We start from the raw sequence: 24,285 nt of genomic DNA, 5'->3' as shown, positions 1-24,285 counted from the left end.
TCTTTTACTCGCAGCCTGTCACAAAAGATGCCAAAGACAACAGGTTAACAGAAAAATGGTGTTTTTGCACCGACAAGGTGATTCTCAAGCTATTAGCCAAAAACTTGGCATATTTCAGTATGGTGTGCAGTGTGTCCTTACGAATTTGAAGAAACTTGACAAAAGAAGTGGCAGGCCTAAAGACCTATATGTAGCAGATGAACAGTATCTGAAAATCATGTTTTTAAAAAAAACAGGAACAAATCCAGCAAACACCTGACACAGGACGTGAGAGATGCATCAGCTGAAAGTCCAGAGTTTCCACTGAAGCCTGGTCAGAAATGCTCTCAGTGGACAGGTCGCTGTTAAGGAGCCGTTCTGAAGGAATATAAAACATGGTGGAGGCTCTGTTATGGTGTGAAGCTGAATTTCAGTCAGTGGTGTTGAAGATGTCAAAACTGATGGACTTAACAAGGAAAAGTACAGATTTTGATGCAACGTTCAGTATCATCTGGCAGGCCTGTGATCGACCAGTGCGTTAAAAGCACATCTAAATAGAAAAACAGCAAATAGTTCAGTTTGATTTTTTATTGCACGAAGGTTACAGTTCTTTGCTTCCTTACAAACAGTTTAAAGCTCTGTAAACAGTGAAGCAGCATCTCCCCAGTGTGCTCTGTATCTCCTGCTAACACCGCTTTGTGAGTCCCTGTCGTCACATTTCGTCAGTAAGTCTCAGCGTTTACGTGAGTGCACAAGAGCCAACCAGTGACCGACTACGTGAAGCAGGAAAAAGCTCCGAGATTTCCCAGGAGACGGATACACGCTGTGGGCAAAAACTTTCAGTAAACGGCTGGCTATGTGAAAACTCCAAAAATGTTCTGACTGATCAGATCATGTTTGAGGTGCTCCAAAAACCATCTTGCATAGTTGACAAACACCCAGACTTTAACCTCATTTAAAACTAGTTTGGCTTTGGATGCAAAAAGAAAAAAAAACAACAGGAAGCTGAAGGTAACAGTCTGAGCCGTGGCTAACGGCGCCGTGCACCGTCCTGAATGTCTCTTCCCTCCGTTTGAGTTAGGAGAAGAAACGTCTCGGTGAAGAGCAGCAGAGAGTTGGGGGAGGAAGCGCAACATTTTGTGGGCCCGGTTCTGGTTCAGCCACAGTCACAATGAAAGTACACGAACGGGCGCACCCCTCAGTTCCTTCAGGTACTTTCTGGGTGTGAGCACGATGCTACGAAAAACACTCATCGGAAAGAAAACAAAGAAATGGCACATGGCTTGTTGGTGTTCTCTACTCTGTGGATAACTGTGTGATTTTTTTGTGTTTTATTAAAGTTGCTATTAGGCAGCTGAAAGGATGATTCCCTTTTTAAGCCAGTTTTTGGTTAAAATCACGATGAAGCTGCTGCGTGCAGTTGGTGCTATGGAGTCTGCGCCATGCCGCGGCTGGACTTCATCTTCTCCAGTCTTTTAGAAAGGTGGCTGTTGTTGGACTCGAGCTCCTCGATCTTGTCCAGTGCCGATCGCAGCTGTTGGGTTGAACAGGAGGAAAGAGAACAGATTACCTTTGAATTAGAGCCTCTTAGATTATCCAGCTTGTAATTCTGGGGTGAGAAAACGATACTCTACCTCTCTCTGGAGTTTCCGTTTCTCGGCCTTCAGGTCGTCCTCAATTTTTTCAGCGTTCTCGGCAGCAGACTTGTAGCGCGTCACCTGACCCTCGAGTCTGGTCACCTGCATAACAAAGAAAATCCATGATTTAAAGCTCAGCATTTAAGTCTTTAAAGGTGCTAAAAGCGAGCATTTTATTTTGAAAATTTAAAAACTTTGACACTCCGTACTTGAAAAGCCAATTAAAATATGCTTGAGAGATTAAGTCTGAAATGTTTTGACACACAAGCTTTCAACTTTTACTTTCAAGATCCAGCTACTGCTAAGCAGAAGCCCCGGCTCATTTCATCTTGTGTTTGTCAGACTGGTTAGTTCATTGTTTTACTGGTTCAGCTCCCTCTCCAGTGAGATTTAAACTGCAGATGGTGAGCTTCAGCTCCCCAACAGGAACCCCACATACAGGTGGAGAATTTGTTAATCCAATGCTACATCTAGATGGAGAGCAGAATAAGGAGCTGGGGTCTGACCAGAGAACCAAAGAATCACAAAGAGCCATCTGACACTGAGGGCCTTTAAACACAGACCTGCCCTGCATGCAGGGAGAGATAAATGAGTTAGCTGATTAGCAGTGACTGAAATTTCAAAATAAAACACACACAGTGTATTTAATAATTTTTATCTGCTTACATTTTGTTCTAACGCCGTCGCTTCCTGCTCTGCCTTCACGAGTTTGAACTTCAACTCGCTCATCTGCCTGTTGGAGTCTCCTAGAAGGAATTTAAAAAGATTTAATTTTATTTTTTTTTATTTATTTATTTTTTTAAATCACAGACACGAACTTAAAAACTAGCAGGCTGTTTCTGATTTATTTGACTTACTCTGTAATTCCATTATGTTTGGATCGTTTCCATTTTCAATAATTTCAGCGTCTGGGCTGCTGTCTGTGCCGTTCTTCTGCGTTTTCTGTTCCAACTGGGCTTTTAGTTTCTTTACCTGTAATAGAGACACCAAAAGACTCACCAGTCAAATCTTTTAAAAACAATTTTAAAAAGTACAAAACAAACGATGAATTTAAAACAAGACACCGGAGGCGCTGGTGCAACTGGAGAAGTAAGATTCATACAGATGTGACAGATAGATGATATAAACCTGCTTACCTGCTCTATCATTTTCTCACGCTCATCCACCAGTTTCCTCAGGCGAATCTCTGGAATTAAAGCACATATTTTAGGTTAAAAAAAAAAGGAAAAAAGAATCGCAGCATATTTGCAACTGTCTAATAATTACAACGACTTTGTTCCATCTTAAAAAGGAAAATAAGATCACATACCAGGGGTGGGAGGACCCGGAGAGATGATAGGGAGGGGGCTGGGGTTGATGCATGCAACAGAGCAGGCATCCAATAAGGGCGTGATGGAGCGGTGTGTGAGGGATGGGAGGGGGGATGTTAGCATGCACAAACTGTGGAGAGGAGGGGTCAGTGCAAGAGCACACAGCTTCCTGGACTATAGTCACACTGCATGACAACACACAATGAGCTAGAAAAATGATATTTAGGTGTAAATGTGAAGAATGAACATATCTAATTAAAAATAATGTCATTAAAAACATTTATTTAGAGCAACATTTCAAACAGGTAACAGCAGGGTGTTTATTAGCATTTCAAAGTTGTTTTCCATTTAGTGCAATAAAAAAAGAAACATTAACATACATGTTCTGTGCAGAGTTCGTGAAAGCAAAAATGGCTTTAAACTCATTTAAACACTGACATGAGGGACAGAACATATTCGAGCTTGTTAGCTTAAGTCTTAATAACAATTACCCATTACTATTTATTTTTGTTGTGGACTCATGACATAAGTAGATGATGGAAATTGCACCAAGATGCAAAGATGCTGTAGCAGAACCGTTGGAGAGCAATATAATCAGAGATGTGTGACATGGTACAAGCAGCAAAATAAATGTGCATCAATATGTGAATGAATGTTACCTGTTATATCGAGTGCATCATGGCCCATGTGTATAAACCTACAGTTACCTTACAGTTTAGAATTTCATCTTTCCACAAATTGTTTTGTTTGTTTGCACAAATGACCTCAATGAAAAGAGATTAAGAAAATATACAAACTTACATCAATATTTATTTGGAAAGAATCAAAGTGCTTTGAGGTTTAAACCGCTTTCTAAACATCAGTAAAATAATAGTAAAGACATGTTAAGCACATCTGTAGACTACGACATCTTACATTCCTCTTTGCCCTTTCCTTTGCCTTTCTTTCCACTCTTCTTTGACTCCTTCCCTGACTGTGCTGCCCCTTTATTGCTGCCCGCTTCGTCTGCACTATTTGGTAAATCCGCATCTTCACCCTGCAATGCATTCTTGACCACATCTATCCCTGCCTCTACTGATGAAGACACGGTCTGGTTAATGTTCTCTGCAACAGCTCCCAGCGCTCCAGTGCTCGAGACTTCCTCTGAAGCTTTGCCTGGCTGGTCTTCTTCACCAGCTTCTTCTTTATGTGTGTTTTTCCCTTCTTCACACACATTTTCCACCTTTTCTGAGGTAGCTTCCTCATGAGCCACAGAGTTCTGGTCTTCTTGAGGCACCATATCTGGGTCTTTATCTGCCTGGTTGCCTCCATCATTGCCTTCAGCTGGCTTGTTTTCATTTGACTCGGCATTACTTTGGCACAGCCCATCGTTGGTTTCATCTGCTGTTAATTCAACTCCCTCATCAACTTCTTCCTGCTCTGGATTTTGGGAACGAGTCGATTCTTCAGCTGCTTCGATATCCATGTCATCAAAATCAAAAGACTGCCCTTCATCTTCCTCATCCTCTTCCCCTTCACTCTCCAACTGATTATTATTTTCAGATTGGTCTTTGTTGGATGCACGCGGTTGCTCAGTTGACAAGGATGACGCTTCCTCATGTTCATCGTTTTTATGCTGCGGATCTTCCACGACAGCCGATTCCAGATCAGCTGAAGAACCAGTTTCAGTAGCTTCTTTTGGAGCCTGTGGTGTATCTAACACGACAGCAGCACTGACCTTTAGTTCTTCGTCCTGCACTACAGTCTCAGTGCTTAAGGCTTCAGGGCTTTCTGTTGATGATGCACCATCACAACTGTTGCTTTTTTCATCTGGATTAACTAAATCTTTGGGTTCTTCCAGATTTTTGTTTTCTGAATTATCACCATCCTGACGTGGAGATGTGACAATGGCAGGAGGACATTCTTGTTCAGTCTCTGCTCTTGACTCCCCATCAGCGGACTCCTCAGGAACCTCGCTGGTAACGTCGGTGGGAGAGTCATCTGTACCCGAGTTTATAACTTCGGATGGCTCCATGTCAGATGAACCTTCGACACCAATAGGGGAGTCATCAGCAGACGGTGGCAGGATGAATGTGTCGTCTTTACTCTCAGAAGTAGACTCTGAGTCATTGGCAGCAATGTCACCATTGGTTGCAACGTGTGATTCTCCTTCAGTGTTGCTGCTCGTTTCATGGCTGTTTTCAGTGTTGTTAGACGTGCTGTCAGATTTCCTGTCATCAGCAGACTCTACTTTCTCTTCTGTTTGATCAGTATGGATGACATCACCATCAGTTGAGATACCGACCCTTTCAGGATCATCTACACTGGACGTACACTCTTTGTCAAGGCCATCAGTCCCTTCTGCACTGTTGGAGTTGGAGTTGAGTTCGGCTGTACAGATGTTGGCCTCTGCGTCAGGATTTGCTGCCGTTTCCATTTCCGGTACTTTCTCTGTTTCAAAGGTTTGCTTGTGGTCTCGTTCATCTTTTTCAGAATCTGTCCTGGATTCTTCAAGAGTTTCAACCCTTTTCAGTGCCTCTACTGATTCTACAGTCTCTGTTTCCAAAGTTTCTTCATCATTCTGTTCTTCTGTAATGTGATTTGCTATTGTTTCACTGGGAGTTTCACTGTTTTCAATACAGGTCACAGATTCCACTTCTTCTAATGTCTCTACTTCCAAAGTTGGTTTCTCCTCTTGATCACCCTCTTTGGAATCTGTTTCTATTGATTCCTTGATGGTTTCCAAATGAGAAGAACTTTCAGTGGGTTCTTCCGTCTCTACTGCCCTGTCAGTCTCTATTTCCAAAGTTTGTTCCTCATTCTGTTCCTCTGTAACATCATCCACTATTACTTTGCTGAGAGTTTCTGTTTGACAAGGGTTTTCAGCAGGTGATACTTCTTCCATTTCTTCTATCTTGTTGGTTTCTAAAGTTTGTTTGGTGTCTTCATCATCAATTTTGGAGTCTTTTTCAGTTTCCACAAAAATTTCTGCATGAGACAAACTTTGAGTAGGTTCCTCTGCCTCTACTGTATCTGTGGCCTTTGTTTCTAAAGTTTGTTCCTGGTTCGGTTCATCCTTAACATGATCCACTGTTACTTCTTTTTGGGCTTCACAAATGGCCTGAGTAGTTACTACCATTTCTGCTTCTTCTACTGTGTTGGTTTCCAAAGTTTCTTCTTCATGGCACTCATTTGAAACAGTTTGTTCTTTACATTTACTGGATTCGATCAGCTCCACTGCATTGACTTCCTCAGTTTCTTGGTTGTCCTGCTCTTCCTTGACTCGATCCATCTTTGATTCCTTAAAGGTTTGAGTGACAGAGCCATCGACAGTAAGTTCGGCAGCAGATCCACCATTACTTCCCGCTGGTTCTTTGTCTTTTTTCTTTTCATTCGCCGTTTCATTTTTCTGTTTGGTCTTGTCGTCTTGAGTCCCTCCTTTCTTTTTGCCTCTCTTCTTCTTTTTCTTCTTTTTCCCTGAAGCAGGAGTACCCTGAGGCTGAGATTTACTGGGCGTTTCCTCTGCCTCATCAATCTCTGCCTCTTCTGCATTTTCAGGCTCAGGTTGAGCTTCAATGTTGGAAGCAGTTGGAACGGATTCATCGGTTAAATTTTCTTTTGGAGCAACATCTGCAACTTTTTGTTGGGGACATAATTCAGTACTTGTCAAACTACTTTTCTCAACAGCTTCCTGTTTGCTGTCTTGCACCTCACTGGTGTCAACACTAACACTTTTGGCATCTGTCTCGACTACATTTAGACTACTCGTCTCTTTTAAATTAGCCTCCTCAGACATTTCTGTTTCTGGAACATCAGGACTTGTTACAATCTCTTTCAGCTCAAAGCTACTGGGTTCTGTACCAGGAGAGTCACTGATTTCTGCATTTAAGTCCTCACTGAGACCATTTTCTCCAGTGTTGTTGTTCTCTGCAGGTAAGCATGTCTCTTGTTCTTCTTGAGGCTGTTCTTCACTGGATGTTTTCAGTGTGGAAACATCAGCATCATTACAGAGAAGATCAGAGCTCATATGATTCTCTTTGGCTTTCTCGTGCATTTCTTGTTGCTGCTCTGGACCCACTTCTTCCTCTTCTCTGCTACTTCTCAACTCAGTCTCCTCTGTGTTGCCTGGGAGATCATGAAGAGCATACGGTGATGGAAGGCCAAAAAAGTGTAGGCTTAAGACAAGACTTTCAACACTTCATCGGGAAGCGCATCAGCAGAAGTCAACGTAAGGCAGAAAACCTGGCTGATTCAAAGGCCAGAAAGAGAAGCAGAGCGCCAAGATGACCAGGAAGCAGAAGAAGAAAGGCAGAAAATCAAAATAAGGCTGCAGATCCCGAGTATGTAAGAGAAAAGAAGAAGGGAGTACTCCAACTGAATTTTCGCTACACACACCAGATGTTGACTTTTAAGAACCCTCTCACTGTAGGATGCATCAGGATTTACACACCAACACCAGCCGCATTAACAAAGTTAGTCGTGATTCAACACTTATGTGTTTCTGGTGAAAGTGACTGAGGTGCAAGAGTTACATGAAAGCCAAGCATTAGTAATGGAAGATGATATAGAAAAAGCAACTCTGTTAGTGGATGATATTTTAAAGGAAAAGCTTAGAGGTGATTCTCGTTATGTTTCTAGTTGCTTCTCAGTAATATGTCGGCCTGTCTCCCACTACAGTCTGACTTCACTTTAGCCGATAATGTGCAAAACTTTGCAGAAGAAGAGAAACGTGTTTACAGACTGGTACTAATTTATCCCTTTATAACAACTGAATGAAGGCTGAATTTCTTAAATTAACTAACTTGAACTTGGATTAAGGCTTAAAGTTTGCATTATTAGGGGCGTGGCCACTCTCATCGACAGGGTGACGCAGACGCATGCGGCTGTAGCTGCTAGGGCTTACCTCAGCTAATTCAGGTCACTAAAAATAAAACTCATATGGCTTGCTGAGTCTTAAAATCCATCTAAGAAGTAAGCTCGTGCTCTAGTTTTTATAACTGAAATTCTAGTACTTCATCTAATATTCAACTTGGCACTAAACAGCAGGCCTGTGTGTGATGTTTTGTGCTAAGTTTCTAGTGTTAGCTGATGACTTAGCGCTCCAGTATCCTGAAGAAGTATGTCTCTTTTTAGTGAAAGATTTTAAAAAAAGGCCAAACTTAAACTTAAAATAAAATTTCTCATATTTGCTCCAGTCAAACCAGTGCACATCTTTTATAGCGTCCACAGACAGAGCATGCACTCTGACACAACTGTGTGGTACATGAACGTGTTTTAAATAGTTAATGGACAACGATGGAAATTTATGTTATAAAAATATATATTGATGGTTAATGGTTTTAGTCTTTTTAAGGACTAACGCTTCTGGACAGTGAGTAACTGATGAAGGCTCGATTAGTGAACTAGTTTTTCCTTTTTACCAGAAAAATACAGAGGATCACCAAGCTTATCCTTAACAGATCGGTGCAAATCAGAGTCTAAGTGATATATGACGCATGAAGCTGGGAATTGAAGAGTTCACTCCAAAATCTGACAGGAAACTCCAACAGTAGAAAAACATGTTCTATTTCATCGTTACTACTGTTTTGGAATGAGACTCTTGCATCAGTTGTACGCCGAGCCATGCAGTAAGAAGAAAGGAAGTTTTTAATTCCATAGTGGGTTTTACCGAGCATGCTGTTCCCCTCTGCGGGGGTCGTCTGTGACTCCTGAGCTGGTTGGGAAGCAGGGTTTACACTGGAGGACTCATCAGCTTCTGCCACATCAACATCCCCATTGATGCTCAGATCAGGTCCCAACACTATTCCATGTTTCTGCACAGTTAGAATAAATTGTTAGCATCGGAAAGCACCAGAACAGCAATTCCCAAACAACTAAAGCTTACAGTGGGTTTTTTTTTTCTCCACACACTGAGTACCTTCAGAATATCTTTCAGCTTCACGGCTTCTTCTCTGAGCTCATCGCGCTCAATTCGGATTGCATCTGTATATTCTTTCTGTCGCTCTAAGGCCTGAGCAGAGCCACCCACCCAAAAGTGTTGCAGAGTGCAAAACAAAGTTAAAAGTGTGCAAGAAGTGAAAACAAGTAAAAACAGGCATTCAGGGTGATGCAAAGAAGATACTGATTTCATGTCAGTAAGCTGGATATGATTAAATGAAAAACTGCTGGCTCATTGGCCATACCCCAATTTTTTTATCCTTCCACTCCACCGTCTCCTGCAGATCAGTTATTTCTCTAACAAAACCCTCCTGTTTCAAACGCAGCTGACGGATCTCCTAAACAGCAGGAAAGGAAAGCAAAGGTGTAAAAGAATGAAAGTAAAGCAGAGCAGGTATCAACTGTGCGGGAAAAGAAGGAAAAGCTGTGAAAAGCACCCCAACACGCTGCCTCTCTGTGTGACTAAGACTTTTTTTTTTTAAATATGGAAATCTGCAAAACGCTTCACACTCATAGTGAGTGGGTGATACTCACGTTTAGGAGCTCTTCACTTTGCTTTAGCGTCTCTTTCATTTCATTGAACTGGAACTGAAGCACGCTGTGGGCATACTTCTCTCGCTCGTATTCCTGTAGGGAGCAAGATTTAGTTTAACAGCCAAATAACTGACAGAGGGCACAAAAACATTACAGCACAGCTGCTTTTGGGAATTTCAACACCTTTATTACTTTTTTAGTATTATACCAATACTGATTTAATGAGCTGACAATACACATGTCTCATATGTCCTAATGCAACCTTATCAGCTCTGCTTTGGTGTAATAAAAAGCAATGAAGCTCAGTTATGATTTCCTTGTCTGACTGTACAGCCTCACTTCTGTTTCAAACCTCTTTAAAACACTCGGTGCATAAGGGTTATATGAAGCTTGTTAGATGCTGGGTTGTCCAGGAGAAACCTTTGTACTGCTTCTTATTAGAAGTTAGGATGTCAGAGCCTTGTTTGATACATAGACTTTAGATAACAGATGTCCCCTTGTGCAATGTTCCCTCTAAGCTGCGCTCGTGCACAATTGCGCACTGCTGGCACGGTCTCTGCACAGAAAAAATTTGCGTTGTGCACAAAAAAAAAAAATCTAACCTGAAGCGAAATTTAAGTAAATCGTTAACAATTCTGTTTGGCAGTGTTAGTCAGTGACTGGCTGCTCCAGTATGGGATCAGAACGATGCCACCTTATCCCATAGCCTAGACAATCACGTGATTCACATTCGTATAGACGCAGCTAATCAACGTGGTTGACAGGCTATGACAGCGTCCTTATGTGCCGACACCGGTGTTTTAGCAAAGCAGCTGATGAGGAGTGAAGTCACGTTAATGACAATGTGTACAACCTTTGGAGATGTGAGCAGGACAGACGGAACAACTGACAAAGTGTGGACTTTACACCAGTTTTTAAATTGTGTTGATCGGCCACGTAAAACCAGAGTTATGATAAAATATCTGCAATGTTTGGTTTTCTTCCTGAATACTGTCGTTGTTTATATTTACTGCGGGAAGAAACAGTAAAAACTGTGTTTTATAAGGAAAACGCTCGAAATCACTCTCCGCCTGTGAGCAAAAACAAAACCCCCCACCCTTTCCTATTGGTCGAAAAATGTACCATGTCGACCAATCAAAACATGGTGTTTAGTTGTGCTGAATGTTACAGGTGTTACAGCAGTGACACATCTCCTGCTGTCAGGCCTGCAGGTATCAGGCTCTTGTTCTCCTTTATCTCATAGTGACAGAAATTATTTTTTGTTGTGGCACAAATAATTTGTGTGGCATCCGATTTGATGCAGAACAGCTGATTGTTCTGTAAATAGTTTGAAATGTTTGTTTAAAAAAACGGCTTGGCTGCATTTTTAGGTAAACAGCTGCAAAAAACTTTGTTTGCAAAACTCAGTTACTTTTTTGAAGAAGTAACTATATAATTAATTGCCCAACATTGCTCATTATTTCCTGTATTTTGCAGACAGACAGATACAGGACTCTCTCCCAGACCACAGACTCATAATACAAGTCAGAGCTTTATTAAAAAAAAAAAAAAAGTTGTGTTTGTGAGCTGAAGTTATTTTTACTTCCAATAGTGTTAACATGCTACACAGGTCATGAACGAGATTTTTTAATTTTCATTGTAAGTGGGCTAAAGCAGTTAATTAAAAGTAGTCTGACATAAATGCTGTAATTTGATTATTTTAATAAACATGTAACTTGGATGATTCGATGCTGGCGTGACCACAGTGCACACGTCTGCTGTTGCTCACAGTGGTCTAAGGGACGCTCAGGGAGTTTGTGTGTTCAGACACATGAAACATTAGAGGGAACATTGCCCCTGTGCCTGTACTTGGGATTTGCACTGATTCACTTTCCAGACGTGGAAGCTATGTAGATATTTTTTGGATATGCAGTCTACTTTTTTTGCAGTGATTCTCTGCGTGTCTATTTTCAGACATGTCTGCTTTGGGGAAACTAAAACATTCAAACTGCGGCAAGCTTTGGTTCTAGATTTTCAGCTGACATCCTTAATTTTGTGACGTAGTTCTCTGCAGACTAAAGAGATCTTCAGTGAAGATGGCTATGACGTTGTGGAGGCCAGCTGATACTCTAAACAGAATTTATTGGCTTTGACAGGAGATGTCACACGAGCCAAGACACGCTAATGTACAGAATAAATAATTTTTTATGATCCAACATAAAAATGACATACTGTGCTTCTTCACTTTATATTAATGGCAGTTTTAAAGACAGTCTGTCGTACCTTGACTTTCTCCTCGTGCTCTCGGCGTGACTCAGTTAGCAGCTCCTCCAGCTCCATGAGTGAGTCTTTGAGCGTGTCCACCTGGTACATCAGGTTGTTTTTCTCATTGTCCAGCTGAGCGTTCGACACCATGGCCTTACGATACTTCTCCTCCACTTCTGCTAGCGCATCCTGATGCATTGACAAAGGATAGAGGAATATCACATTTGCTAGCTCATCACCCTCCAACCGGTAACAGCAGGTGGCTGGCACACCCTGAACCCGGTTCTTCTTCACCATGTGCTGTTCAGCTAGCACCATTATATATACACTATTTTTATTTTACTATGTCACACTCCATGAGATTGTGGTTGATGAATCAGCACGGTGTTAATAAAACTGCACTAATGAATTTAGATTAAAGTGTGAATGATGTACTTTCTGTAAGTGAAAATGAAATTAAGCACACATGCATGCACACATCAAAAGAAAGAAAGACCACATGCAGATGTCAGTCAGCATGCAATGTATTTGAGCCACATCAAAGGACTGCTAATTACTGTCCTTTCACTCCTACTTATTGAGGAAGAATTGAACACTCTCTCCACAAGTTATTGATCTGTATTAGCAGAAGCCTGAGAGGAAAGGATTTCAACCCAGTGTGCCATAAAAGCAAAAAGAAAACCACAATAACCAGTTCAAGTCAGGGGAGGCAAACCAGTTAGTTAACAGTATGGAAGGCTCTCAGGTTTATACCTTGACTTCTTTTAGGTTCTGAGTGTACTTGGCTTCCACTTCCTGAATCTGATCCTTCAGTTCGTGAATCTCCTGGTAAAGAGTGCAGCAGCAGCAGCAGCAGCAGAGGTGAGCAGAGAAGCACAGCGTGACAGTAGCAGTGAAGGTGAAGCAGAGAGTTTGGTGAACAGTTAACACCGTGAGAGGACAGCTTCGCAAAGACAACGAGAACGGTAAAAACATGGCACAAACTGACAAAACAGCCCGGTTGTTATGACTGAGTAACTGAGTTATGTTTTTCAGAGGCTGTTTAAATAAACAGTTTAAATAAAAACTTTGTTTGAAAAATTTGGCTTATTGCTTAATGCAAAAAAGCTATTTTTTATGTTGTTTTTTTAAAAATGTAATCGCCTTTTGCGCTAAGAAAACACGATTCATTCTGACATGAGTCTTTCTGCTTTTAATCAAACTATCTTTGAACAATAGCGATCAATAAAAAATAAACAACTGGGACATGTCCAGCTACTGTTTTGAAGCATCCCTGCTATTAACACAATCCTCTCTGTCTACAGGACTGTACCTTGATTTCTCGTATGGAGCTCTCGGCGTCTACAGTTAAAGCCGTCTCTCCGCTTCCTCTCCGGGAGGACGACCCTCCTAATGAGGTGAGCGTGGCTGCTGTTAAGGCTGAAGCTGCTCGAGATCCCTGACACAACGAAAAAGAAATTTGTTACATAAAATACATCCAAACATATTGTAACAATAGCATTCAGTCTTCTCCATAACTGTCAAAAACAAAGTGCATTTCTCACCTTCTCAAGATAATCTCTGTCCTCCACCTGTTGAGAAAGATAAACACAGTCAGAGGAATCAGAGGCACATGAAGACCACAGGGCCAAGAGGATGAACTGAGGGAGGAAGGAAGTCCCACAACCGTCACTGCAGCTACCGCAGCACTGATTTATCTTCACATCTGCTGATAAAAAGCAACACACCACACAAAAACCTCCAAGGACCGGAATCTGCCATCTATTCACGAGCACAAATTCATCTCTGTATCAGTGTGCAAATGATTAATCAGAGTGATGTCAAAGCGCTCTCAAAATATCAAACTAACAGCAGATCTGTGTTAAAAAAACAACAACAGCACACGCAGAAACTGCAGTTTCAACACAGATTAACTTTGCACACAAACCCAGCTAACAGCAATCGCTGTCTTTGCAGTAATAATAAACAAAGTTAGTTTAAAAAGGAAAAGGAAAAAAAACAAAAAACAGGCGGCGTATAAGAAATCAGGCGGGAACTCAGCTCATGTCACAGCCTCGGCCTTCTGCGGGTGCAAAGCTACTCACGTCAGGAAAGTCGGGAATAGTGACATCGTCCAGGTCCCTGGGAAGACCACTGCTACTGCTTCTCAAAAAACTGGCAACAGAGCTGCAATTGTCCTGTGACAGCCACCAGGGGGCACAACACAACAACAAAGAAGCCAAACACTCATTGAATGTTAAGACTTCAGAAAACTTTAAAAGTACTAATTGAAAAAGTGCAGCAGGGGCTAAAACTGAAGAAAATTACCACAAATAATCACCATCAGTGCTGTAAAGGTTATTCATCAGTGTATTTGTATTTGTATGTATGTATACAGGGCGATCGTGGCTCAAGAGTTGGGAGTTCGCTTGTAATTGGAAGGTTGCCGGTTCAAGCCCCGGCTCGGACAGTCTCGGTCGTTGTGTCCTTGGGCAAGACACTTCACCTACCGCCTACTGGTGTTGGCCAGAAGGGCTGATGGCGCGATATGACAGCCTCGCTTCTGTCAGTCTGCCCCAGGGCAGCTGTGGCTACAACTGTAGCTGCCTCCACCAGTGTGTGAATGTGAGAGTGAATGGGTGGATGACTGGACGTGTAAAAGCGCTTTGGGGTCCCTAGGCGGGACTAGTTAAAGCGCTATACAAATACAGGCCATTTGCCATTTATTTAACTTTCATTTCCTATTTTCTAAAACCTGGATGTGTGAAAAAAGGGCCGATAACAAAAACACAGACATCACTGTGCTGTCCAAAAATGCAAAAACACAAACTTGTTATTACACAAGTTTGCACGTTCTGCAGCACATTGCTACATAAAGATGTGTGTGATAAGTTAGATGGGACTAATTTAAAAGAGGAACATTTGTGGGACTGTTTCTGTCACTAAAATGCTTCACTTAAAGGACTCTGTGCAGCTGCAAGCTGGTGACAGATGGTCCCAGTCAGGAACTGCTCTGCAGCTGATCCAAAGCTCACTCGACCGCTCCGATGATCACACACTCTGGACCAAGCCCACACTTCAGGCATGAAAGGGATTATCCTTTGCGACCTGCAGGGAGTTCATCTCCACATTACTGATAAACTTGATGGTATGTATTTAGCAGTGACGCTCCACAAGTTCACCAGGAGTGATTTTTTGTTTATACTCTAAATACGGAGCATTGATATGTTTTCATGCTGGAGATATCTGCAGACAGTGTTAACTGTGATGCATTCAGATCAAATACTCAACATAGTTTAAGTGCTAGGAGAGTTAGAAATATCTGAAAAATCATCTGACACTGTGCCACGAGATTTTCCCACAGACTCCGGATCTTCTTTATGCCATCGACACCCAAAAATGGTCTGTGGGTCACATCTGTGCTGCAGAGCTGGTAGAAACTTCTTTCCCAACTTTGGCAAACACTGGCCAAAAATAAAATATCAACATGCCCAAGATAAATGACATGAAATGTTTTAAATAATCAAGATTTTTTTAAAATCTGATTTTAGCTCCCTGTGAGAGTCATTACTGCAAACTGCTCTTATTTATGGTTGAGCTATTTTCCACTTTCCCTGCTCACTTTGACTGCAAGTACACCACCTCGCACACGGAGTGGAGCTGATGGAAACGGGAGGAGTAAGGCCTGTAAGGGGTGAATATTTCTATGTGTGTCTGAACAAACTTTGAGTGAACAAATCCTCCAAACAGTGAATCGTGAGCTAAATGTTTCAGTCTAAATGCACGATGGGTCAATGAAAGCATCTTGTTATTTAAAGTTATGTCCACATGGCATGCAGCCTAAATCATTTCAAACTCCAGGATGAGGATAAGCGTGTCTGGGGAGGAGAGGCTCACCACTGGGCTGGTACGGGCTGACCCGGCCCTGCTGGAGGTTCTGGAGCCGGAGCTGCGATAACTAGTGTACTCTACAGGCTGCAGAGAGAAAACGTCGTCATGTTTCTGTCACCAACTACCATGCACACACTCACATGGTGCCTTGCATCTACCCTTCTTTTATACGTCAGGATTCAGGCTTTACCATATTCAACATCTCTTATGCAGCAGAAAAACCGTACATCCTAAATGATGACTAAACTAAACGATGTTTTAGTCAAAAGTCTCTAAAACTAAATCAAAATGTGTTGTTAATGCTGCTTCACTGCACTTGTTTGTACCTCCTACTCTTGTCTGTGTCCAGTTTGTTGTTAAGATCTGAGTTGTGCTAATTCATGTATGTGCTGCTCTATAAAAAACTATAAATGCATGTTGTGTGTGTGAGTTCATATTAATTACTACTGCCCATAAACAAGAAGATGATCCCCATGCACACAAATCCTTTTAAAAAGCAGATCATTTGCCAAATTGCGACTGTAGATGATTTACTGGCTCACCCGGCTTCACTCTCCTTTCAGGTAACCATTAGAAACATCCATCCAGACCATATTGGCACATGCAAGTTAATTCAAACGCACATCAAACTGAACCACACACCAAATAACGCCACAATTCCAGCAACGTCTTACATGAGAGCTGGCGCTGATGACTCGCCGCGACCCACTGCACAGACTGTCTTCATATAAGGAGCTCTGGACATCACACACACACACACACACACACACACACACAGGGTCAGCTCAGGGTCACACCTCAGCAGTGTGAGCAGACTGTAAGGTTTCTATATTTCTATATTTTGCTCAGTGGATTAAAAAAAAGTGACCGCTGCCTTCAGCGCCTGATTCAAACTGTGCTCTGTGAGGAAGCCTTTAACTGAAACATTTTGCTCTTGACATCAACAAACTCAGATGCAGTGGCTCATGCTAGTGTGGAGAAGTGCAGGTCGAAGGTGAGAGGGAGGTGCAGCGGTGAAAAAGGTGAGCTGGAAATGAACCAACCCTACGATAAAGCTCCTGGCTGTACTGACTGAGTGACCTGTAGAACTGCAAGAAGGGATGAAGAAGGAAGGAACAATGATGCTTGCATGAGAAATAAATGAATAAACATTTAACTTTAAGCTCGGCTGTCCTGCTGCCCCACCCGTGATCATGAAGCAGCAGAAAACTGTTTTTTGGGGGGTAAGTGCGTGTGTCTTTCTGATGGTCTGGCTTTTGTCTGCATACAGACCTGGTAACCATTGAAAGCTGAGCCTGGGTTTCTGGAAGAGGACAGACCATTGAGGTTGTACAAGTCAGAAGAAGCGTAAGAGGCCTGAAATGAGGAGAGCGAGAGTGATGAGCAGAGATAAGAGGGAGACGAGAGAAAAACTGATAGGAGGTTCAGAAGGTCACACAGCTGTTTGTGGAAGCAGCATTTAAAAGAGTGCAGCAGTACACACACATGCACACACACACACACACACACACACACACACACACACACACACAATTAAGGGTATTCCTCCCTGACTTCACTTTGGTACCATTGTAAACTACGATACTGTGCAAAAGTCTTGAGCCTTCTTCATATTTTCGAAGAACCAGACATTCTTATATTTTTAAAGTTCTCCAGGTTTTCTGATAATCTTCTCTTTCCAGAAGTTATTGGCTGCTTTTTTCCTTTCATTTTCAGTCCAGTCCTTGTGCCTGTTCATTAAGCCATTAATGACTGACCTATTATTATCCAAGCATTAAAAAGACACCTAACTCAACAGATGAACCAGTTTTGTGTCTACATATAACAGACAACTTAGCAAAGAGCCAATTTTAAATTGTATATTTAGGCACTCCTATCAGCCTGTCACAAAAACACATTATGTTCAGTGAAGCCTCATCAGAAAATGTCTCAGTGGCTCTCAAAAAGCCTTTGTTAATGAAGAGAAACAGTGAGGCTGATGATCTGTAATCAAATGATGAATCCAAATTTAACATTAAACAGATTTTGATCCATCATATAACACTATCTGGAAAATCTCTGACTGGTAACAGCTTCATTTTCCAGTACAACAATGATCCCAAACACACTGCCAATGCAGTAAAAGCATACCTGAATAGAAAAACACATAGTGGAGCACTATCAGTGATGGATTGGTCTCCTGAGAGCCCAGACCTCAACATTATTGAAGCAGTAGGGCATCACCTTGACTGAGACCAGAACAAAGGCTGAAACATCCAAAGAAGAGCTTTGAATGCCCTTCAAGAAGCCTGGAGAACTATTCCTGCAGACTACTCAAAGAAATTAGAAGAAACCTGGACGGGAAGAGTCCAGGCTGTGTTGAAGAATAAAAGTGGTTACACCAAATACTGACTTTCAAGCTTGTTGAAAGTCAAACAGGCTGTTTTTACTTTATAAATTGTAGATTATATATTTCTGCACCTATTTTCCAAGAAACATGAAACACAAACAAGAAGGATGACTCAAGAGTTTTGCACAGTATAACCACTCTTTGCAGGAAAAATGTCACAGTCGTGTTTGAAGCTTCTTTTAAATTCAAAGGCAGACAGCTGCCCAGGCTTCAACACCACATCAGCAAGTTCAGTAACATCTAACCATGCACCAGCGAGTACTAGAACTTGTTAGACCACACACTACACAAATATTTCAGTTAAAATAAACAGACTAAACCGTCAGCAGCTACTTTGGTTATTAGTCATAACTTTGGACAGCGAGTGGACGGCGTGCAGAGCCACGCACCAGCTGCAGGTCTGATCGGGAGACACGAGACAGCCGGCTGTCATCGCTCAGTCTGGAGCTCTGAGAAGCGGGAGACACAGGCGATACCATCAAACACCGTCCAGCAAAGTCTGAACTCACATCATCACCAACGCATGCAGTGTTCAAAGTAAAGCAAATAACTGTCATGTTTAAAGGAAAGCTAACATGTCCCGTACAAATGTGGCCGAACAGACACAAAAATGAGACAGTACAGTATAATAGTGTTTATATTTCAGCTTTTTAATTTTAATTAAAGTCTAAGAGCTCCTAATTTGTGTTTTGTTATTTCTCAGGGGGATGAATAACAAAAAAATTGAGGAAGTAAATCTTATTGTTACTGGTGTAATCATTCAATCATGAACAAAAAAATAACTTCCATTATTTGAACGCTCTTCCAGTTAACTCGCTATCCGAACGATCTTCACGGCTTACACAAGCTCAAGATCAGCAGCTCCACACGGGACATCCAAATGACAATTTCAGTGTTGGTTTCACAAATGTTACACCCCGTTTGTCATGTTTTTGTTCAGGTTTTTATCTTAGGCTTGTTACTGCCTACCTTTCTGTAATAGTTGACCACTAACAGTAATCTTCAAAGGAGTTTGCAAAGACAAATAAAGTTATTAGAAGTAATATTAGAAGTGATTCTATTTACAAGGTGTTACTAAAAAATTCACCTTCTCCATTGAGCAGCTGTTTGTTTCTGTAAGCCCTTTTCTAACCACCTGTATGAAGCTTTCATTTTTTGAGGATGTCCAAAAAGCAACCCCATTTAAGTTGATTTTCACCAAGCTGGGAAAAGACAAATCTGAAGTGAAGGGTGGATTGTGAGTGAAAGCTGTGCTGGTCTGAACAAAACACTGGTATGCTTGCAGTTGTGCTCCTGTTGCAATGCCTCTGGGTCTTGATCAGTCCTCCCACAGCAGTGACATGAGGGTCAGGTCAGTTTGACACTCAAACACATGTAAATGAGGTTAAATTTGGACAATTTCTAATCTACAACCTGCCACAGCACTGGAAATGTTCCCGAGGCGCACACGTAGATCAGACAAATTTAAATGTTTTTCTCTTTCTGACTGCAGTTTGCAAAGACCATTAAAATGACTAAAAGATTTTCCTGCCTTGTGGCAACATGTGACATCCTGTTTTACAACCTATCGTTATCAGCTCAATCTGCCTCTGCATTTTTTGTTTTAACACGCGGCAGGTGAAGCTGGCTCATCAAGCCAAAAGCAGATCTCTCATATTGTTCCAGCGTAAGGCTGTTTGGCGGCATGGATCAGAGGTGGACAGCACGCACCGTGAGGTCTAGCCTGGAGCGAGACACTCTGCTTTCATCACTGAGTCTTGAGCTCTGACAGAAAGAGGAGAGTTGTGAGCAGATGCTGCATAAACCTTTTTTCCATCATCATCAGTTTGACACACAGCTACTGACCCTGTCAGATATGACGCTGTATTCGTCATCACAGCCGTTTCTCTGTGAATCAAGAACCAGAATGAAACACACAGATACCAACTCTGTTTGTGCCATGTGTGCAGCAGTTTGAGCTTTTACATACATCTCTGTCTTTGTGCTTATGTTTCTTCTTTTTCTTTGACTTCTTATGTGAGGAGGAGCCCTTGAGAGTGAAGAGAAGCAGAGCAGAGAAGTATAACACAGAGCCGTTTGACGACAGGTTTGAGAGTGCAGAAGCAAACCGAGCTGAATGTTCATGCACAAATGACTCTCCACACTGAACACACAGCGATTAGTGGCACAATAAGAAACTGATTCAGCCAATAAAATGACTGAGCCAAATATCCGGGATCTCGCATGTCTAGCAGAATGATTAGTAAGAAGAATTTTTCCACAATTACACAGCACAGGAACAAGCTGCACTACAGCCTAAAATAGTGCAGAGTTTGTTTTGGTTGGAGAAGGATGGCTCCTCAACGGATTCCAAGGTAATCAAAGTTCCTTTACAACAGCACAAACAAGAACTCAATGAGCAACTCTGGAAATTGCTTTGGGAGGTTAGTGATTGATAATGCTAAAAAGCCTTCCAGGGAATTGCCGTGGAGTTTAAATATTTTGGCAGTTTTACAAGGCTTAGAGGCTTAACAAGCTTCAGCTCCAGCTGCTTGGCGTAGAGGAGGCCTACAACGCCCTCGATGTTACATCTTTTTAAAAGGGTTTATGCATCATTTCCGACATCGTGCACAGGTTTACTCAAACATCTGATCATAAAGTAAAGAAATAGGCAGATGGATAATGAGAATAGACAATAAGACCTAATCTGTGTGTTATAACTTAAATGTCTGGCACACAAACATGCTTTGTATTACTATTATTTGAGTTACTGCAGGAACTCGCAAACCAACTGTTAGTCAAAGCAAACAATTCACAACAAATCTCCGGGAAAAGCAGTTCAAATTCATCCATCTCGTGTTCAGACACTGTCAGCTCTTACCCCTCCACCATAAGCTCCAACTGCATCAAGATCCGACTGCAAAAATACACAACATCATCATGTCACACTAACACCAGCTTGCTACGTTATCCATAGGGGTGGGGAAAAAATGGATACTGTGTAGCATGGTGATATTTTGTTTGCTAATAATGTATCGATACAGGGACAGCAGAAATCGATACTTTGTTACAAAAAACGTTTTTGTGCTCTGACTTCAGAGCATGTTGATCCTTTTTCTGAGCAAGAATCCTGACATTCCTTCACTGTCCAAATGTGTTTAACTTGACAGTTTACTTATTTTAATTTAAGACATGTTTTATTTTAATTAAGTTTAAAACTTTTTTATTCAATGTAAAATTATATTTTGTTTTAATTTACTTTCAAATTCTTCAGTTGCTGAAGGGGCTGCATAGTTTTCATAAACTGCATAGTTCAGAATAGCTATAATTGTACCAGATGGTTGATTCAGTTAAGTTGGACTAGACTGTAATACAAACCGTTCAGTTTGTCAACAATAAAACTGAAATGAGAGAAAGACTGAGTGTGAGACTTTGATATTAGATAAAATGAATATTGATAAAGTTTACCTTTATGTACAGAATCTGAATATCGCAAAATATTTTTAAAAATTGCAATAATATCGTATCGTGCATCAAGTATTGTGATAATATCGTATCGTGGGATGGATGGTGATTCCCACCTCTAGTTATCCAGCACTGACACTCAGTCTCCAGAGGAGAGGGTCGGTTTTTATGAATGAAAATGCAAAGAGAATAACTGATAGGAGAAGAACAAAGGATTTCGGATTTATTTTTTTTTAAATTACATGAGCTGTTTGTGATACTGACCCTGGCGCTGCCTCGGCTTCCCACTGACATCCGCTCATCGTCGTCTGAGAGCTGCGTGAGAGGGCGAGAGAGTGAAATGGATGGTTAGGGTTCGGAGAATGCAATGGCTTACATCTGCAAAGACTCCAAACATGAGATTCTGACAGGAGGCCTCGAGCTGCAAACACACATGGTTCCAAGTCAGCTTTCGGTGTGACGCTAAAGACAGAAACAAACCTCATCTAAACTTCACCACTGCTTCCTTCAGCGCTCTACTCAGATGAATAAAAACAGAGAGCTGCCTAAAGTATGAGCCTGTTTCAAGTGTCATGAAAACATGCTGCTGGATCGACCAACACAAAGCCACATATAACTTCTAATTTAGTTACTCTGTGCTGTGTTCGTCCGGCACTGACATTTTCATGGTAAAGGACAATAGATTACAGAGTTAAAGCATGAAGAGGTGGAAACAGAGAGAGGACTACAAACCATGTGAATCCGTGAAGGACGTGAGTACCTCTCACTGTCTTCCTGAATAAGGGAGGGGAGGGGTGAAGATGGAGGAGAGAAGGGATGGAGGGGGTAGAAAGGTAGGAGAGAGATGTCAAACATCAACAGGATAGACGACGAAAGAGGAAAGTGTCATTTGAGCGTTTAAATGTCTTTTGAAGAGTCCAGATTAAGAGTCCAGGACAGATAAACATTTAAACGCCAAACGCCGATCAAAGTCATTTATTGTGTTGCTTTACATTCAATTCAATTCAATTTTATTTATATAGCGCCAAATCACAACAAAAGTCGCCTCAAGGTGCTTCATAGATACAGCGAAAAACCCAACAATCATATGACCCCCTATGAGCAAGCACTTTGGCGACAGTGGGAAGGAAAAACTCCCTTTTAACAGGAAGAAACCTCCGGCAGAACCAGGCTCAGGGAGGGGCGGGGCCATCTGCTGTGATTGGTTGGGGTGAGAGAAGGAAGACAGGATAAAAGACATGCTGTTATTATGTTATATTTTTATTTCTTGTGTTTTATTTTATTTTTTATCTGTGAAAAGTGCTATATAAATACATTTTGCGTACTTGCTAAAGAACTGATAGTTAATTTAAAGCAAAGGGAATCTGTCATGCAATTTGCATTTGCCAGGTGATAAATTAGATTTAACTGCACTGCTGTTTTCACCTTTTAACTGCGTTAAGATGTGGATTAGAACATATCTGTTAGTCCATTGCTGATTATTTGAGCAGATTTCTTTATGTTTTTATTTGCTCAATTTGGAGTCTACAAAGAAAAAAATGTGCACTGGGAATGGTCAGCTTAAGTGGTTCTTCCTCAGGGCTGAACAGCACCACAAGATAGTGCCTCCCTTTTGTTTTTTCTCTGGAATTTAGATATTATGCCGAATAAATAAAAAAGTAATTAAAAAACCCCTCTTTATTCTAGTAAACAAATCACAATATTTGGGTTCAGATGTGATTAAAAACTATCCAAACTCCATCATCTTTATTACCTGAATGTATTGGTACAATGCAAACGATGCATATTTTATACCAAGACAACAGCCATGTTTACAAGGACACAAGTAACCAGTTAAAAAACCTGACTGGAATAGAAATGCTTCACCTAAACACGGCAACTGGAAGATTTTGACCCAATCACACACCTTCGTAGCTTAACCTTCCTAGATACAGGTAGGTTACACCAATCCTTAATCAGAGAGGTGTGCATGTAAACACTTTTTCCCGTCAGGAATGTTCTCGATAAGTCGACTAGTCCAGTAATTGTTGCTAATTGTTTACATTTCTACAGCCATTTGCTACTATATAGAGCTGCGGCCTCGACATAGTTGTAGAAAAATGCAAGTCTGTTCATTTAGGACCTGATCTTTGTGTTATTATTATTCTTTTCAATCACAATGTATTCTTTAGTAGTTTTTTCAAACATTAATTTGTCCTATTTTAGTAATATATGAACATCTTTTTAGTAAAACATTTTCACATATTTAATATCATAAAATATTTATTTTAAGTGGTTTTTTTAAAACTTCTTCATTGTGTGGAGCATAACATGCAATGTTCATAATGCACATAATGCAAGGTGCCACCCGATTAAGCAGAGTTTAAAGTAAGATTCAGTATTGAACAGATTAATTAATAGTTTCAATGGCCGTTGTTTAGACAGTTTTTGACATTGACCATTAAACAATCCTCAAATTTAATTTGATATCTCGAGTCTTTTAGTTTTAGACTAATTTCTTTTTCTTGTTTAGTCGACTAAGAAATTCTTTGCCAGAAACTCCCCTACTTCCGATGTTCAAAGTGAAATTATCCTTACTGCGCATGTCTGTTACCATTTAGTGAACAATGTAGGTGCATTCAAAAAGTGACAAATGTGAGAGAGGGGAGAAACTCTGCTCTACGATGCAGCAAGGTGACGATAAAAAAGGAGAAATCCAGACAGCGGAGTTTGTTTACAGCAATCACAACTAATATTTCTACTATTCCCAGAAAGTTAGAAAATTCCAAAATGATTTATTCTGTTTAAATGCTTGACGCATGATGCAAACGCACATTAGGATCAGATCACCTCAGTTAGGGTCAATGTAAACAGTGAAGCTCTAATTTGACACATGTAAACATGGCCACTGACACAGTGACACAAGCTGGGTAAAAGGAAGCTCACAGAGGCTCATCCATGCACACTTTAAATCCACAGCTGT

The 24,285-nt window shown here is 41.2% G+C and overlaps 1 protein-coding gene across 3 annotated transcripts in view; it reads right to left on the bottom strand.

Annotated features, from left to right (window-relative positions):
* Positions 1–552: 552 nt before the first annotated feature.
* lrrfip1a (leucine rich repeat (in FLII) interacting protein 1a) overlaps positions 553–24,285 on the bottom strand; it is a 52,168-nt gene continuing 28,435 nt past the window's right edge. The window contains exons 6-29 of one of the 3 annotated variants that reach the window (XM_087830123.1): positions 22,056–22,097; positions 21,588–21,638; positions 20,740–20,775; positions 19,849–19,908; positions 19,725–19,766; positions 19,590–19,643; positions 18,269–18,328; positions 16,763–16,846; positions 16,165–16,227; positions 15,497–15,574; positions 13,705–13,797; positions 13,165–13,191; positions 12,933–13,058; positions 12,374–12,445; positions 11,639–11,809; positions 9,377–9,469; positions 9,088–9,180; positions 8,823–8,915; positions 8,574–8,718; positions 2,753–2,802; positions 2,474–2,588; positions 2,283–2,362; positions 1,614–1,718; positions 553–1,513 (exon numbers count right to left, since the gene is read on the bottom strand). In XM_087830123.1, coding sequence (XP_087686249.1) covers positions 1,406–1,513; positions 1,614–1,718; positions 2,283–2,362; positions 2,474–2,588; positions 2,753–2,802; positions 8,574–8,718; positions 8,823–8,915; positions 9,088–9,180; positions 9,377–9,469; positions 11,639–11,809; positions 12,374–12,445; positions 12,933–13,058; positions 13,165–13,191; positions 13,705–13,797; positions 15,497–15,574; positions 16,165–16,227; positions 16,763–16,846; positions 18,269–18,328; positions 19,590–19,643; positions 19,725–19,766; positions 19,849–19,908; positions 20,740–20,775; positions 21,588–21,638; positions 22,056–22,097 — 1,941 coding nt within the window. In that variant the 3' untranslated portion in view covers positions 553–1,405. Of the gene's footprint in view, positions 1,514–1,613; positions 1,719–2,282; positions 2,363–2,473; positions 2,589–2,752; positions 2,803–3,055; positions 7,031–8,573; positions 8,719–8,822; positions 8,916–9,087; positions 9,181–9,376; positions 9,470–11,638; positions 11,810–12,373; positions 12,446–12,932; positions 13,059–13,164; positions 13,192–13,704; positions 13,798–15,496; positions 15,575–16,164; positions 16,228–16,762; positions 16,847–18,268; positions 18,329–19,589; positions 19,644–19,724; positions 19,767–19,848; positions 19,909–20,739; positions 20,776–21,587; positions 21,639–22,055; positions 22,098–24,285 lie in introns of those variants that run through there. The other 2 variants (XM_087830120.1, XM_087830122.1) reach the window with 2 other exon arrangements.

The sequence above is a fragment of the Neolamprologus brichardi genome, chromosome 16 (genome assembly GCF_056152115.1).
Source record: "Neolamprologus brichardi isolate AB-2024 chromosome 16, ASM5615211v1, whole genome shotgun sequence".
NCBI lineage: Eukaryota > Metazoa > Chordata > Actinopteri > Cichliformes > Cichlidae > Neolamprologus > Neolamprologus brichardi.
This window is presented reverse-complemented; position numbering and strand designations above follow the sequence as displayed.